The sequence below is a fragment of the Medicago sativa genome, chromosome 7, assembly GCF_051527215.1.
Source record: "Medicago sativa cultivar Bolivia chromosome 7, Bolivia_mono, whole genome shotgun sequence".
NCBI lineage: Eukaryota > Viridiplantae > Streptophyta > Magnoliopsida > Fabales > Fabaceae > Medicago > Medicago sativa.
The window spans coordinates 74877426-74892717 of NC_140755.1; the positions used below are offsets into that span (position 1 = coordinate 74877426).

The 15292-nt window shown below is 32.6% G+C and overlaps 1 protein-coding gene across 4 annotated transcripts; it reads left to right on the forward strand.

The window, feature by feature from the left end:
• The first annotated feature begins 9098 nt into the window (after window positions 1–9098).
• LOC146908449 (vestitone reductase-like) lies at window positions 9099–13559 on the forward strand. Of its 4 annotated transcripts, none has more exons than XM_085725898.1 (4): window positions 9099–10175; window positions 11109–11636; window positions 12882–13080; window positions 13195–13559. In XM_085725898.1, exons 1-4 carry the CDS (start codon window positions 10055–10057, stop codon window positions 13334–13336), a joined length of 990 nt encoding a protein of 329 aa, XP_085582024.1. In that variant the 5' UTR covers window positions 9099–10054; the 3' UTR covers window positions 13337–13559. The 4 variants fall into 4 exon arrangements, with proteins under 4 accessions (XP_085582024.1, XP_085582026.1, XP_085582023.1 ...); XM_085725900.1 differs by having other exon boundaries at window positions 11112–11636; XM_085725897.1 differs by having other exon boundaries at window positions 9099–9278.
• The last annotated feature ends 1733 nt before the right edge of the window (window positions 13560–15292 follow it).

The following is a 15292-nucleotide window of genomic DNA, read 5'->3' on the forward strand; positions in this document are numbered from 1 at the left end:
GCTACTATGTGGAATGGGCAGCCTTGGTTAATAACATCCACCAAGTCTTCTTAGGCAAAAGCCACACACCTCCAAAATGACACTAATGCTACTTCCTCACAAGACATTCTTGCGGAACACATGTATTTAATTTCCAACCATGACAATAATAATAACCAATACAGCTCTTCTTTCCAATTTTCTTTGTTGATATGTAGCACCCGAACTGAATCAAAATTCAACAAAAAACCATTTGTAGAACCACTATTACTTACAAAATTCAGAATTGATAAAGCCGAAATCGAAAACTGAAATCCCAAATCAAAATAAAAATCATGACTAATTTCTGTGTTTTTGGGATTTAGGATTTTAGCTGTTTGTAAAACAGATATCAAAAACATGATTAAGAGAAGATGTCGAATATAAATTAAGAAGATTCATGAGAAGCAAGCACAACATGGAAGGAAGTAATATTTGAGCAAAACGTAATAGAGAAGAGAAGGAAGAAAGAGAAGAGAAAAGAACGTGCGACCTTCAGAGTTCTAGGGGAAGAAAAAAATGAAAATTAAAAGTTAATTGAAATTACCGTTTTACCCTTCAGTTTTAATTTCCTCAAAAAACAAAAACTTTGGGCATTTGTGTCCAAGTGAGAAGGTGCTGGTTGCTAAAATAGACCTTCATGAAAATGAGTGGGTCTATTGTAGCAAACCCTATATATATATATATATATATATATATATATATATATATATATATTATGATAGAAGACACCTTTTATGAAGGTGTCTTTTATCAAGTTACTCTATGAGCATTTGCGAAAAGACACCAACTTACTTTTATGAAGGTGTCTTTTAGCAAAGTTATAACTAAAAAGTGAAAATCACACCTTAAGGTGTGACTTGTTAAAACACACCACCAAAGGGTGGCTTGTAACAAAACCCTATATATATATATATATAGGGTTATGATAGAAGACACCTTTTGTGAAGATGTCTTTTATCAAGTTACTCTATGAGCATTTGCGAAAAGACACCAACTTACTTTTATGAAGGTGTCTTTTAGCAAAGTTATAACTAAAAAGTGAAAATCACACCTTAAGGTGTGACTTGTTAAAACACACCACCAAAGGGTGGCTTGTAACAAAACCCATATATATATATATATATATATATATATATATATATATATATATAGAGGGCATATCAAGTGAGAGGACTTTTAAAATGAGAGGGTGAGAGGATTAAATCATAACCCTTAGATCAATCTTTACCATGATCTCTAGTTTTCACAAATACATCAGAATTTTAGCACTTCCTTCCTCCTACGCGTTTCGCTTCATTCCATTCCACTTCTTCTCCCGTCTGCGATTCCTTTCCGTCTTCTCCTGCTTTTTACAACATTGGTTCTTTCACGATTTACACACATATTTTTTCCCCAAAATTTATAGACATAGTTAACCTCTCAAAATTTTCACACAATTTCTTCAATCAAACAAATAAAAGGTTTGATTTCAATGTTTCTGTACAATTGCATCTCAGATTTTGGATATAGAATGTTGGAAAAAATTGGTGAAAACTTGACCCATATAAATAAAAGGGAACAAAGCTATGTGAAGCTGTGATTATGAATTGATTCAAAAATCGATTCATTCATGCTTTATGCCTCAAGCCTTTCTGTTACAGAAGGAAGAAGAAGAAGGGGAAAGTGTTTCTATGGTGGGAAGAGACGAAGAGGAACGGAAACAAAGGGAGGAAGAAAAGTGCTCACATACAGAAGGACCATAAATGTTATAAATTCTTACTGACCGTTGATATTAATCCAATGGACAAGATTTAACCCTCTCATCTCTCATTTTAAAAGTCCTCTCACTTGATATGCCCTCTATATATACACACACACACACACACGTGGGCAATAAAATTTGGTATCTTAAATAACCTCTTGCTGTCATATGGGTTTGTTCGATGTTGAATTCCAAGTTGAATTATTTTCATCGTTTAGTTTTTTAATCCAAAATAAATAACCCCTTTTCAATTTCTTTATGTATTTCTCGATTATGTTATTGCCATAAATCAATTACCCAGATGGGGAAAGGACGGAGAGCCATAGTGTGACTAGGATACCCAATAGCCTGTCTTAAATCAAGGATGGCGATTTCAGCGTTGAATGAATTTGGCGAGGACGATGTTTGCGTGAAAAGAGGTTAAGGAAGATGAAGAGTGGATCGGTTGCTGGAAGAAGAAGGCATGGGAGGAAGAACAAAAGTTGTTTGTGACAGAAAAAGTCACGTGGGCTAGTTAATTGATTTTTGGGTTTTAATCTCAAGTATTCATTTTGATCTAAGAGAAATTCTATTATAGTCACAAACACAAATGTATAGTATTTAGGCACACACACATTACAAGATTTTTTTAAATAATGAAAAAGAAATTGATAATAAAATGATTTAGTATTTTAAGAAATGACATTTTTATGTGTGTGTGACCAAACACTATTTATTTGTGTTTGTGACTATGGAAGAATTGCTCTTGATCTAATGGCTCATGTTCATTCTTACCATTCTCACATATAATTATCATTCTCATGTGATATATATATATATATATATATATATATAATCTTATTCTTCTTTCTTCTTATTTTACAATAACAATAAAGAGAGAAAGTACAAAAACAATACCAATGAAAGAAAATTTTCCAAAAATGGCTCTCTTTTCTTTTAATTTTTAGTGCCAATTTTTATTATCCTATACTTTTATTAATGGGTTAAATATGTTTTTGGTCCTCGTAAATATGTCAACTTTTCGTTTTAATTCCTCTAAAAAATTTCTTCAACTTTTAGTCCCTCAAAAAATTTCCATCTTCACTTTTGGTCCCTCCTTTAAAGTGAACTCATATGTAGAATTCATATTTTTGAATAAATGTTTTCAGAAAAATTCATAATATTATAAGAATCTCTCCAAAAAAAATTAATTTTTTTTAATAAAAACATGAATTTAATATGAATTTTTATATTTTTTACGGTTAAAAAGTCATATTTAATTTGTGTTTTGTTAAAAAATTCTATTTTTTTTAAGAATATTTTACACATTTTTGCACAATTTCATTAAAAATAGAGACCAAAAGTAGTGATTGAAAATTTTAAAGAGACTAAAACGAAAAGTTGATATATTATAGGGACCAAAAACACATTCAACCCTTTATTAATTAACCAAGGCTTTTCTTATTTTTAAAAGTTAAAACAAATTATAAATAAAAATTAGGAGACTTTGGAAGCTCAATTAGTTTTAACTAAGTGTTAAAGAGTTTGAGGTCCGGTTCAAATTGGGGAAAAAGAGAGATTATTCTCTTCAATTACATGTAGAGGATACCCGATTCATACAATGGTTTAGCTAGTGCTCTAATGGTCATAGGAAGAGCCATTGTATCCACTATCCAGCAAATATCGTGAACAATTTAATAACGGCATGGAAAACTTGGTGCAATAAGTCGCATATATACTTCCCCCGAAAAAAGTCGCACACATACTTTCTGTTGCGAATTCGATGAAAAACTCACACCAATAACAACTTGATGTGTGGAGCAAGGGATAATTAAGCAACCAAAAATCAAAGTGTATGGAACAATTATAATCACAAGCCAAAAGTAGAAAACAAGAGCGAGAGAAAAGGAAGAGAGAACACAAAGAATTTGTTGACCCAGTTCGGTCCAAATTGACCTAGTCTAGGGGAGAGAGCAGCCCTCCGTTCCACTATATGATGAGTAACGTTACAAAAGAGATATCAATGGGTTACAAGAATAAGTCTCCCGCCTAATTCTACCCAAATCCCAGCCTCTTCCCGTAACCAAGAGACTCAATCCTAATAGTGTTTCCCAAGGTGAATCAACCCACAAAACCTAGTGTTTGTTCCAAAGAGACAAACTCTATACAAACCCTAGTTTTGTTGTTGCCTTTCTAAACCCTTGTTTCAGCCCCTTCTATCTCAAGGTTTACACTGATACAATGCCTATATTTATAGTAAAAGTAACTCCCATAAAATTGTACCAAATCTGGCCCAAAAAATACGTTTCTGAAAAATAACAGCACGTAAAATCGGGCCCCGATTTTCCAAAATCGGCCGCCGATTTTTACAGCAGCAACAACTTCCAACATGCGTCCAAAATCGGGCCCCGATTTCCAAAATCAGCCACCGATTTTCCCAGTTCCAGCAAACATGATTTTGGCCTCCAAACTCCAATTTTGAGTCACTTTCACAACAATCTCCACCTTGACTCCAAATTAGTGATGATGCCCATTTAACACCAACACCTTGCTGCTCTTTCCCTTGCTTCCCACTACACCAAGTAGCTCCACAAGTTTGCACCCTAATCCCTTCAGCCATCGGAATGTCTTCCGCCTTCTCGAAGGTACTTGCAGTCCAACTACGCCAGGAATTTTAGGTAGTTCCACAAGCCTTTACCATACCTCTTCAATACGAGACATCTCCCGCTTCCTTGAAGATCTACTTGTTCCCAATCACCCTTGGCTTTTAGAGTAATCCACAAGTATACACCTCCCATCCTTTCAGCCCTCGGAATGTCTTCCGCCTTCTCGAAGGTCCTTGTAGTCTAACTACGCTAGGTATTTTAGGTAGTCCCACAAGCATTCACCATGACATCTTTAACACAGGACATCTCCTGCTTCCTTGAAGGTCTCCTTGCATCCAATCACCCTTGGCCTTCTTTTAGAGTAATCCCGCAAGTCGTGCTATACATTCTTCAACCTTATGAAGAAATCCCTTGCTCACCATAGAGCATAGCACCCAAGGTCCTCCATAGTTGTACCATTACCGGTGTGTTCAACTCCACCTCAAGTTGAGCGTACTCTACCTCAACTAGCAAATGCGTACATCCCACTATGTCTTCAACCTTGAAACTCCACCTCAACAGGTAGATCATGAGTATTGTTGCCTCCGCTTCTCCAGACTGATCATGAGTATTCTTACCACCGCCTCTCCAGGCTGATGTTGAGTGTTTAACGTCTCTCCAGACGAACACCGCTCCACTAGGCATCAATCCCAAGGTGACCAACATCACCTTCATCCTCCAAACAACACCACACCATCAGAGCACCTGCATCCTCATAACCCTCAGTGACAATTTGTGCAGAGTTACCATTAATCTTCGGACAATCCTTCATGAAGTGACCCATCTTGTGACAGTTAAAGCATTCAGATTTTGACTTTTTACCACTCTTTCTCCGGTTACCTCTACCTGCACCATTCCCTCTTGTGACACTTAGGCCTTCACCGTTTTCATGAACTCTCAAGTCCTTGGACTTGGTCAACTCCTTGGTTCTCAAAGCCGATTGAACTTCTTCCAAGGTAACAGTGCCTTCTTTTCCATAGAGCATGGTATCTTTGAACGATTCATAAGATTTCGGTAGAGCACACAACAAGAGTATAGCTTTATCTTCATCCTCAAGTTGCACCTCAATATTCTCCAAGTCATCAAGGATTTTGTTGAACTCCGTAAGTTGCTCCATGATGGCCTTTGACTCCACCATCTTGAATGAGTAGAGTTGTTGCTTTAGGAATTGCCGATGAGCCAAAGACTTTGTCATATACAAAGATTCCAACTTTGCCCACATTGATGCCGCGGTTGGTTCCTTTGCTACTTCTCTCAAAAATTTATCTCCGAGGCACAAGACAATGGCACTCCTGGCCTTGTCCACCATCTCGGTCTTCTCCGCACGTGACATGGTGACCGGTAACGCACCTTCACCCTTCAAAGCTTTCTCACACTTTTGCTGTATTAACACCGCTTCCATCTTTACCTTCCATAACCCAAAATCGTTATCTCCGGTAAACTTCTCAATATCCCACTTCGAACCCATGGTACTAGATTATCCTTTGACCTTTGCCCCACGGTGGGCGCCAATTTGTTGCGAATTCGATGAAAAACTCACACCAATAACAACTTGATGTGTGGAGCAAGGGATAATTAAGCAACCAAAAATCAAAGTGTATGGAACAATTATAATCACAAGCCAAAAGTAGAAAACAACAGCATGAGAAAAGGAAGAGAGAACACAAAGAATTTGTTGACCCAGTTCGGTCCAAATTGACCTAGTCTGGGGGAGAGAGCAGCCCTCCGTTCCACTATATGATGAGTAACGTTACAAAAGAGATATCAATGGGTTACAAGAATAAGTCTCCCGCCTAATTCTACCCAAATCCCAGCCTCTTCCCGTAACCAAGAGACTCAATCCTAATAGTGTTTCCCAAGGTGAATCAACCCACAAAACCTAGTGTTTGTTCCAAAGAGACAAACTCTATACAAACCCTAGTTTTGTTGTTGCCTTTCTAAACCCTTGTTTCAGCCCCTTCTATCTCAAGGTTTACACTGATACAATGCCTATATTTATAGTAAAAGTAACTCCCATAAAATTGTACCAAATCTGGCCCAAAAAATACGTTTCTGAAAAATAACAGCACGTAAAATCGGGCCCCGATTTTCCAAAATCGGCCGCCGATTTTTACAGCAGCAACAGCTTCCAACATGCGTCCAAAATCGGGCCCCGATTTCCAAAATCGGCCACCGATTTTCCCAGTTCCAGCAAACATGATTTTGGCCTCCAAACTCCAATTTTGAGTCACTTTCACAACTTTCCATGCATTTGCTGAACAATTAGAAGAACAACGGATTCAGGGAGAGAACAAGTCGTTGATACAAACTTTTCTGGGGGAGATTTAATATTTAATACACTATTTGATTGAAAATCAAGTTCTCTCTTGTTTTGAATTTTCATTTCAATTGTTTTAGTATCTGTTTATTCAAAGATTTGGTTCTGACTATTAGCAAAATAAACAAAAAAAATTGGTTGACTCATATATATATATATATATATATATATATATATATATATATATATATATATATATATATATATATGCATGCATGTATGTTCAAGGTCTCCGAATTAATCTTGAAGAAAAAAGGTCCCCTAAGTAATATAGAAACAGAAAAGTCATACTGAATTTGCAAGTTTTTTTTAGCAAAGTAAAGTTAATTCATTTCATTCAAATTTAATGGATACATATTAAACGATACAAATTTATGGTGAGATAACGATGCTCTAACAATTGTTTAGTTGCTTTCAAACATGCGACACTACATACAAAGTCGTTTATATTAAGTAAGGAACTTCTACATTAAGATACAAGGTCATCAAACTCGTTAAGAGGAGCATTGTTGGTGGTGAGAGCATCAAATAAAGTTTTGGAATCAGTTTCAAACAAAACAACATGCATTCCATTTGATATGACCACTTTGATAGTTTCCAGTTAGCCTAAAGTTTCGGCTTCTAGAACGGTTGTAGTAGAGAGAGAATAATCTGATTTACATAACAAAACACATATCGTAGCCCACATTACATTTGATTGTGCCTGTGGGTGGCTTGGTCCAAGAATTACATTTGAAAGGCGCTTTTGCTCGTTGCATACAATTTCATTCGTTAAGAGTATCCTTTGCTCAGGTAACTATTGTTATGGGAGAGGTGTCAGCGTCATCCCATAGTTTAGTGTTGTGGCTCTTCCATAAACTCTATAGCGTCATTGCTACTAACAATTACTGCTGAGTTCTCAACTCGTCAAATAAATAAAAAAAGCTTTGAAATAAAATTATTAGCATTAAGGAAGACTGTTTGAATAGTGCCATGAAGGCCAAACAATTCCCAAGAACTAGTAGCTTTTGAGCAAACAAAGAAAGTATATATTTGTGTTTTAGTGAGGAGATGACAAGAAACACAAGAGTCATCACAAGAAATGCCACGATTGAGGAGGTTGACACGTGTAGGCAACCATTGATGAGCGAGGCGCCAAATAAAGGCACGAACTCGAGGCGAAATTTTTATTCTCCTCCATATGCAATTCCAGGGGGCGTCCCCATAGGCAGAAGTGGTTCCAAGAATGAGATCTGAACAAATGTGATAAGCGAATTTAACTGTATAAGAGCCATCGAACATGGCTTTCCATATACACTGGTGAAGGGTCAAGCGTGAATAGAGTGAAAAGAATTTGCAAGGCTTTCTTAGTGATATGCACTGTTAATATAAACTTTTGTATTTTATTAATGAATTGTTTTTTTTAGTTAAGGGACAAAAACATGATTACGCCTTAAAAAATTAATCCCTTTTCATCCCATTTTAAATGAGCTATTTTTAAAATATGTACTATTCACATAACATATTTTGACCATATATTTCTACTAATATACATAGACAAATTAAAGCATATAAGATGTTGTTGGATTTGTTTCGACAAATATTTTAAAAATATCGAATTTTCATAATTTTTTTCTAATATATTATTAAAGATATTTAAAATCAGTCCCCGTGAGCATAACTCAGTTGACAGGGACATGCATTGTTATATGCAGGGGTCGGGGTTCGAACCTCGGACACCCCACTTATTCACCTTGAAAAAAGGTGAATTCTAGCCACTAGACTACTTGACAAAAATAAAAAAAGATATTTAAGATCAAAATTTCTTCGTCACATCATTAAAAATATATTTGATTTTAATCTTAATCGTTTAAAAAGTCACATCTCCTAAAAAAAAGTCACATGTAAAATTATTTGTGATTAATTATTGTTTTAAAAATTATATACTTTCATATTAAACTCATAATAAGGTCCCGAGTTCGAATTTAATATTGGGCATGCAATAATGTTAAAACTCTTAGAGATAGTTTACCGTTCATTTAGAGTACCACAAGACTCGATAGATTAGTTTCCACAGTTGCGGCGGACATACACGGTTTACACAAAAAAATAATATTAAACCCATATCATAAAATTTTCAAAGTTATTGAATTAAAAAAATGAAATCAATAATAGGAAGTACACAGAAATACCATATCACCACATTTATTGGACAGGACCATAAATTCAACATTCAGAACAGTTTTTTTATCCCCAGTTTCTCCAATTAAAATGTTAAATTAGGAACGTGTGATCAGCAAGGAGAAATATTGAAATATTATAGTATTTGGAAGAATTAGTATACCCACAGAAAAGTAACAACTAAGAACATTAGATGCGTGTATATATATAGATATATATGTGACAATCAACATTCATTCAGAACCAACAAAAATAAAAGTGAAGTGTGAAAAAATATTTTGTAAGAGTGTGGTAATGGAAGAAGGGAAAGGAAGAGTGTGTGTGACTGGAGGTACAGGGTTTATTGGTTCATGGATTATCAAGAGACTCCTTGAAGATGGTTACACTGTTAACACCACTGTCAGATCAAATCCAGGTAATAACCCTTTTTGAAAAAACAAACTAAAAACTCCATCAATTCAATTGTGTATGTACTTAGATTACTTTGAAAACAAGTTAATATATATAGACAAATTTTTGTATTTTCAATTTTTTTTTTAATATATATACAATTGGTCATTTACAAGATCTTTATGTTAAGAAGTATAATTAATACAAATTTTTATAAATAAAATACAAAATATTTTAACAAAGTACCTAGGGCTTAATTTTCTTGCTCTCTCAATACTAGAATATATATCTTTTTTATTTCTCATTTTTTTTTATATAATAAAAAAAATCTTATCAGAAGTGTGTCAAACACTAAATATAAATACTACTTTTGGCTAGAAACAGTATCTTTTTGTTTTTTTTTGGTCAAGAGAAACCGTATCTTAATTCACAACATATATGTGTAAATTATTTTACTGGACCGAGCTTCGGCTGCTATCTAAAATCTATATTTTTATCAATTTTTCTTTCGGTCATAGCTATTTAAGATTGTGACATTCGGTTGGAAAAATAAATACGAAGTTTAAAAGAACATGCATGCCAATAGAAAAGTCCTCTGAATAGGTCTGTGGAAATTACGATAGTACGTTTGAAAATAAATTCATGAGTGATGTAATATTGAATTTTTGTGTCTAGCGTCATAATAGTGCCATTTTAGAATAAATATGTGTAGTGTACACTAAGAATAAGGAAGAACCAACAAAATTAGAAGTAGAAGAAAAAGAAAAAAGATTAAGCAAACCACAAAGGAAGAGTGTGGTAATGGAAGAAGAGAAAGGAAGAGTTTGTGTAACAGGAGGTACAGGATTTATTGGTTCATGGATTATTAAGAGACTCCTTGAAGATGGTTACATTGTTAATACCACTGTTAGATCTAATCCAGGTATCCTTTTTTAAAGTAAAAAAAAAAAATATAAACTACATCAATTCTTTGTTAAATTACACCATTAAAAGTCCTTGTGAGCTTAACTCAGTTGGTAGGGACAATTCATAATATATGCAAGGTCCGGGGTTCGAACCCAGCCACCACAAATAAAAAAATTACACCGTTAAACTCACGTGCTCGTCTTTTTTTTTAATTGTGATAACACATTTAGGTTATGAACGATATTTTATAGAAATTTTGCGTGTAAATTACAAACGATATTTTATATAAATTTTTTGATATCGATTAAAATTATAAGTATAGATATTTGTGACTTTAAAATGTAACGAACTAAAGAAACTATATTTATATTTTGCAATGACAACAATAAATTAACAAATTGACAAAAATTCTTATCTTTTTTAATAACACCAACAATATTACATTATTATAGAAAATTTTGTTTAAGGGTATAATTGGAATAACAAAAAAGCCAGCCCAAAATCTCCCAAAAACCCCTTATCTTCTTTATGTATAGTATAGTATAAATTAGATGTATGAATATTTAATAAAAAAAAGTTGGTTATTTGCTTAAATAAAGATAAAATTATTGCAATTGATTTTTTTTTTGTAAGCTAAAAATTTTATTTAATAAAATAAAATAAAAAACCGAGGACATAATCCTAACCTAGAAAAAAAATAAGATAAAAAAGTTAATAATAAGGGAAAAATATTCCTCTAACTAAGCCGGTTTTATACTCCTTGAATTTTGGTATTATGTTTATGCATCAAGGAGTGCTAGCATCACACTTTTTGGTGCACTCTCCGTTAATGGTTAAAATTTACATTGCTTCAACCAAATTATATGTCATTTTTGTTTGTTTTTACTATTATTATTTTCTTCATTATGTAATGATATTGATACATATGTGACCAAAATTATGTAAACAGCAGGCCAAAACAAAGATGTTAGCTTCCTCACAAATCTTCCAAATGCAACACAAAAGCTAAATATTTTCAATGCTGATCTTTGCAACCCAGAAAGTTTCAATGCAGCAATTGAAGGGTGCATTGGAATATTCCACACAGCTACTCCAATTGATTTTGAAGAGAACGAACCAGAGGAAATAGTGACAAAAAGAACCATTGATGGAGCATTAGGAATTCTAAAAGCATGCAAAAATTCAAAGACAGTGAAGAGAGTTATTTACACTTCAAGTGCTTCTGCTGTGTATATGCAAGACAAAGAAGAAGATGTAATGGATGAAAGTTATTGGAGTGATGTGAATATTCTTAGAACTTCGAAACCTTTTGGTTGGTCATATGCTGTTTCTAAGACACTAGCTGAGAAAGCTGTTCTTGAATTTGGAGAACAACATGGTTTGGATATTGTGACTCTAATACCAAGTTTTGTTGTTGGACCCTTCATTTGTCCTAAGCTTCCTGGCTCAGTTTTTAGTTCACTAGCTTTCTTATTTGGTAAGTAAAGCTTCTTATAATCTTTTGATCTTTATACTTTGTTTGTTTTGTCTTCTAATTTCTTCACCAAATAAAATTTTGGATACAAACTTAAAATATCAACCATGTGATTTTAATGCAACGGTCAAGACGTGTTTACTGAAATGACCGTAGGTTATATTGTGACCGCATCTAATCCAAATCCGTGTTTTAAACATTCATTGCTTGGAAATTGATTTTAGTTGATCAAACTATTGATAGCAAAAACATAAAGTTTTGTTTATATTTAGATATCATTTTACAAATATAATTTTTTTTTTCCCGAAGGCAACTAACTAGTACATTTTATTAATGGTTTTTTCTAAGCTGCTCTTCGAAGAATTGTTGGTAATTTACGCAACATCCAATAAATACATATGACATGGAATTTTTTGCATGTGGTGTAAAAATTACTTTATTGATTGATAAAAGAAATACCTTATATTTTGTCCAAAAAAAATAAAAGAAATACCTTATATTTTGTCCAAAAAAAAGAAAGAAATACCTTATATGTACTTGTGGCTAACTTTCATTTGTGTTGGATAAATTATCCAAAATTCTTTGAAACCAACGTAGACCTCACATTTATTAGTATATATCTTTATCAACACTATCGTTGATGGGTGCTCACATGCTTGTTTATTTTTCTTTGACAAAAATAATTTAAATTATAAATTTTATACAAAAAGTTTAAAGGAAGGTAAAATTCGAAGAAAAAAAAAATACACAAAAACATGATTGTCATGTGTAGATGTTTCTCTTTTTAAAAATAATTTGTTTGAATAAAAAGTGATAAATATAATAATTTAAATGAATGACAAAATGGAAAGAAAACAACTATGTCAAAATTTTCCCTTCGAAAACTATATCAAAATTAGGTATCTCCTTTATTTACATGATTTTCAATGTTTCAACCACTGTGTTGATGATTAAAACCTCGTGAAAATGGATGTTCTTTCTATAGACTTTTTACTTTTGTTAATTGATCAACAACAACATGGTTAATTTTTAGTTATATAGTAATAAAAAGTCAACTTAAACGGTGAGAATAATAGTAGTATATTTTCTCCCCTAAAAATATAGTAGTATATTTTCCGAGTCCAGTCAAAAAAATAGTTGTATATTTAGTCAGAAACATAGTCCTAGAAAAGTTTATTTTTTTTGGTCTAGTCCTATAAAAGATTTTTAAATTAATGAAAATTAACAAGTGGAAGTTGTTGCATGCAGGTGCTATTGACAATAATCCATTGGCAGCCTCTCGTCTCCATATGGTGCATGTTGATGATGTGGCTAGGGCACATATATTCTTACTTGAACATCCTAATCCAAAAGGGAGATATAATTGCTCACCATTCATTGCAACTATTGAAGAAATAGTTGACTTTGTTTCTTCCAAGTACCCTCAACTTCAAATGCCAACATCCAAGTGAGTTCTACATATTAATTAGTTTTCCTTCTCCATGTTATAATAACTTAACTAAATTTATGTAATCTTGCTTCTATTGTTACTAATATTTTTCAATTTATTTTCATATTCTAGAGAGCTTATGGGAGTTAAAGGTCCTAAGTTTCCACATTTAACATCAAAGAAACTCGTGGATGATGGATTCAAGTTCAAGTATAGCCTTGAGGAAATGTTTGAGGACGCAATTGAATGTTGCAAGGAAAAGGGTTATCTTTGAATCATGAAGTTAACAAGATTATTTATAGTATTAATAAATCATATGTTGCTAGACATGTTTTAACATTTGAGTTATTTTCTATTTTAGCACATAGATGAAATAAAACCACCGGTGCAATCAGATGAAATAAGTCAATAACAAACGAATAATTCAATGAATGAGGAATGGTTTGACATCTCTACAATCTTTCATTAATAAAAATACGGTCCACTTTAATTTTGAACTCCTAGTTTAATACTCCCTCCGTTCCTTTTTAAGTGTCGTTTTAGAATTTTAACACAAAAATAGCGAAGTATATTTTTGCACATTTTTTTCCTATTATACCCTCATTTTAATCCACTAATAATTTTCTATTTTTTTGCACACACTTTATCTTTCCAATAAATTTAATATGTAACAAACAATTGTTAGTTACTACTCTCTTTCTCCAACAAATTTCTATTTTTTTGCGCGTTTTATCTTTCTCTCATAACAAACAATTTTCAATTTTCTAAATATTGTACATATCTCTTCAATTATTTTAAGTCTATATCAAAATTATTCCAACTTCACATTAATCAAACTCATAATCTGCATCTTCATTTAAATCAAGATACATTAGTACTCTTGATGAAACTTCTTCTTCTTCATTGTCATTTTGTTCTTGATCTTGTATCTTGTGAAAGGAGTCATCAATTATTTCTCCCTCTTCACCTCCCATATGCAGTTCCAATGAGTATTCCACTCTTTCTTCCTTTCGAACATTCATGGAGTCTTTTATTTTTTCTGTCAGATTTGTTCTTTTACTTTGCACTTGTAATTTTTAACAAGCAATACTCATCTTATTTATAAAATTTTAACTCTTCATGGAACCATTATCATAGGTAACAAAATTTTGTTTAAATTTGAAGATAATAAGAAACAAATTTTGTTTTAAAACAAAACAAACAAACTTTGTTTAAAAAAACAAACTTTGGTTTTTCAAATATATAGCATTAATTAGTTTTATTGAAAAATATAAGAGTAATTGACAAAGGGTATAATTGACAAATCATACCCTTAAAATACCAAAACGACGGTTAAATAGGAACGAAAAATTCACCCTAAAACGACACTTAAAAAGGAACGGAGGGAGTATATGATTTCATTTAAATTCACTTAATTAAGTTAATAGTCAATATTCCATATTTATTTTTTCTACACACCAATATTGTTGAGAAGCATGGTAAAGTCAAACAAAGAGAATAATAAAATGAGGGAAATAGGAAATTTTAAATTGATTGATTACAACTTAGAACGCAATTTATATAGTCATTCTATAGTAATGACTAATATAACCAACAAGCAAAGAAGTATAACTAATTAGTAAATATCTTTTAATCAGTAATAACAAATCTCTAACTGTTCTCTCAACAAAAAAAAACAAATCTCTAACTGAATCTAACAGCCCCATGCAAGTTTGAAGTGTAGATTAACATTTTCAAACTTGAGAAAAACAATACAATTAGGGTGAGACGGGGATGTATATTGTATGGAAATATTTTCAACGGAAATATGTACTCGCATCTTTAATTAGTAATTTAGGCACATATGCACAGCTCAATTGTATCAAGGCAGTTAAAAGCCATACCAACAATCAGGGGCAGACATAGACTCACAATATTAGTGGGGCAAAAAAATTCTGTCAAATAATTAAATAATACCAAATTTAATAAAGACGTTACAAGAGATCGATCAAATGCTCTAACAGAATACCCGTACATAGGGACGGTTGAGCATGTTGCGCTCTTTTTTTGGAAGCAAGTCACAATTGCGTAGAAATTATATATATAAAAAAGATCTTTGTATTGATACATGAATAAAAATATAGACAGATGCGCAAATTGTACAAAACATTATTTCTGTATTAAATACGAGTAAAAATATAGACATGTGTATAAATTAAAAAAAAAAAAACTCCGTATTAACATATAAGTT

Excerpts from the sequence above, each read along its gene's own strand:
- LOC146908449 (XM_085725898.1), top strand. The coding sequence starts at position 10,055 with ATGGAAGAAGAGAAAGGAAGAGTTTGTGTAACAGGAGGTACAGGATTT. Across the intron at positions 10,176-11,108 it reads CACTGTTAGATCTAATCCAG|CAGGCCAAAACAAAGATGTT; the intron begins GTATCCTTTTTT and ends TTATGTAAACAG. Across the intron at positions 13,081-13,194 it reads CTTCAAATGCCAACATCCAA|AGAGCTTATGGGAGTTAAAG; the intron begins GTGAGTTCTACA and ends TTCATATTCTAG.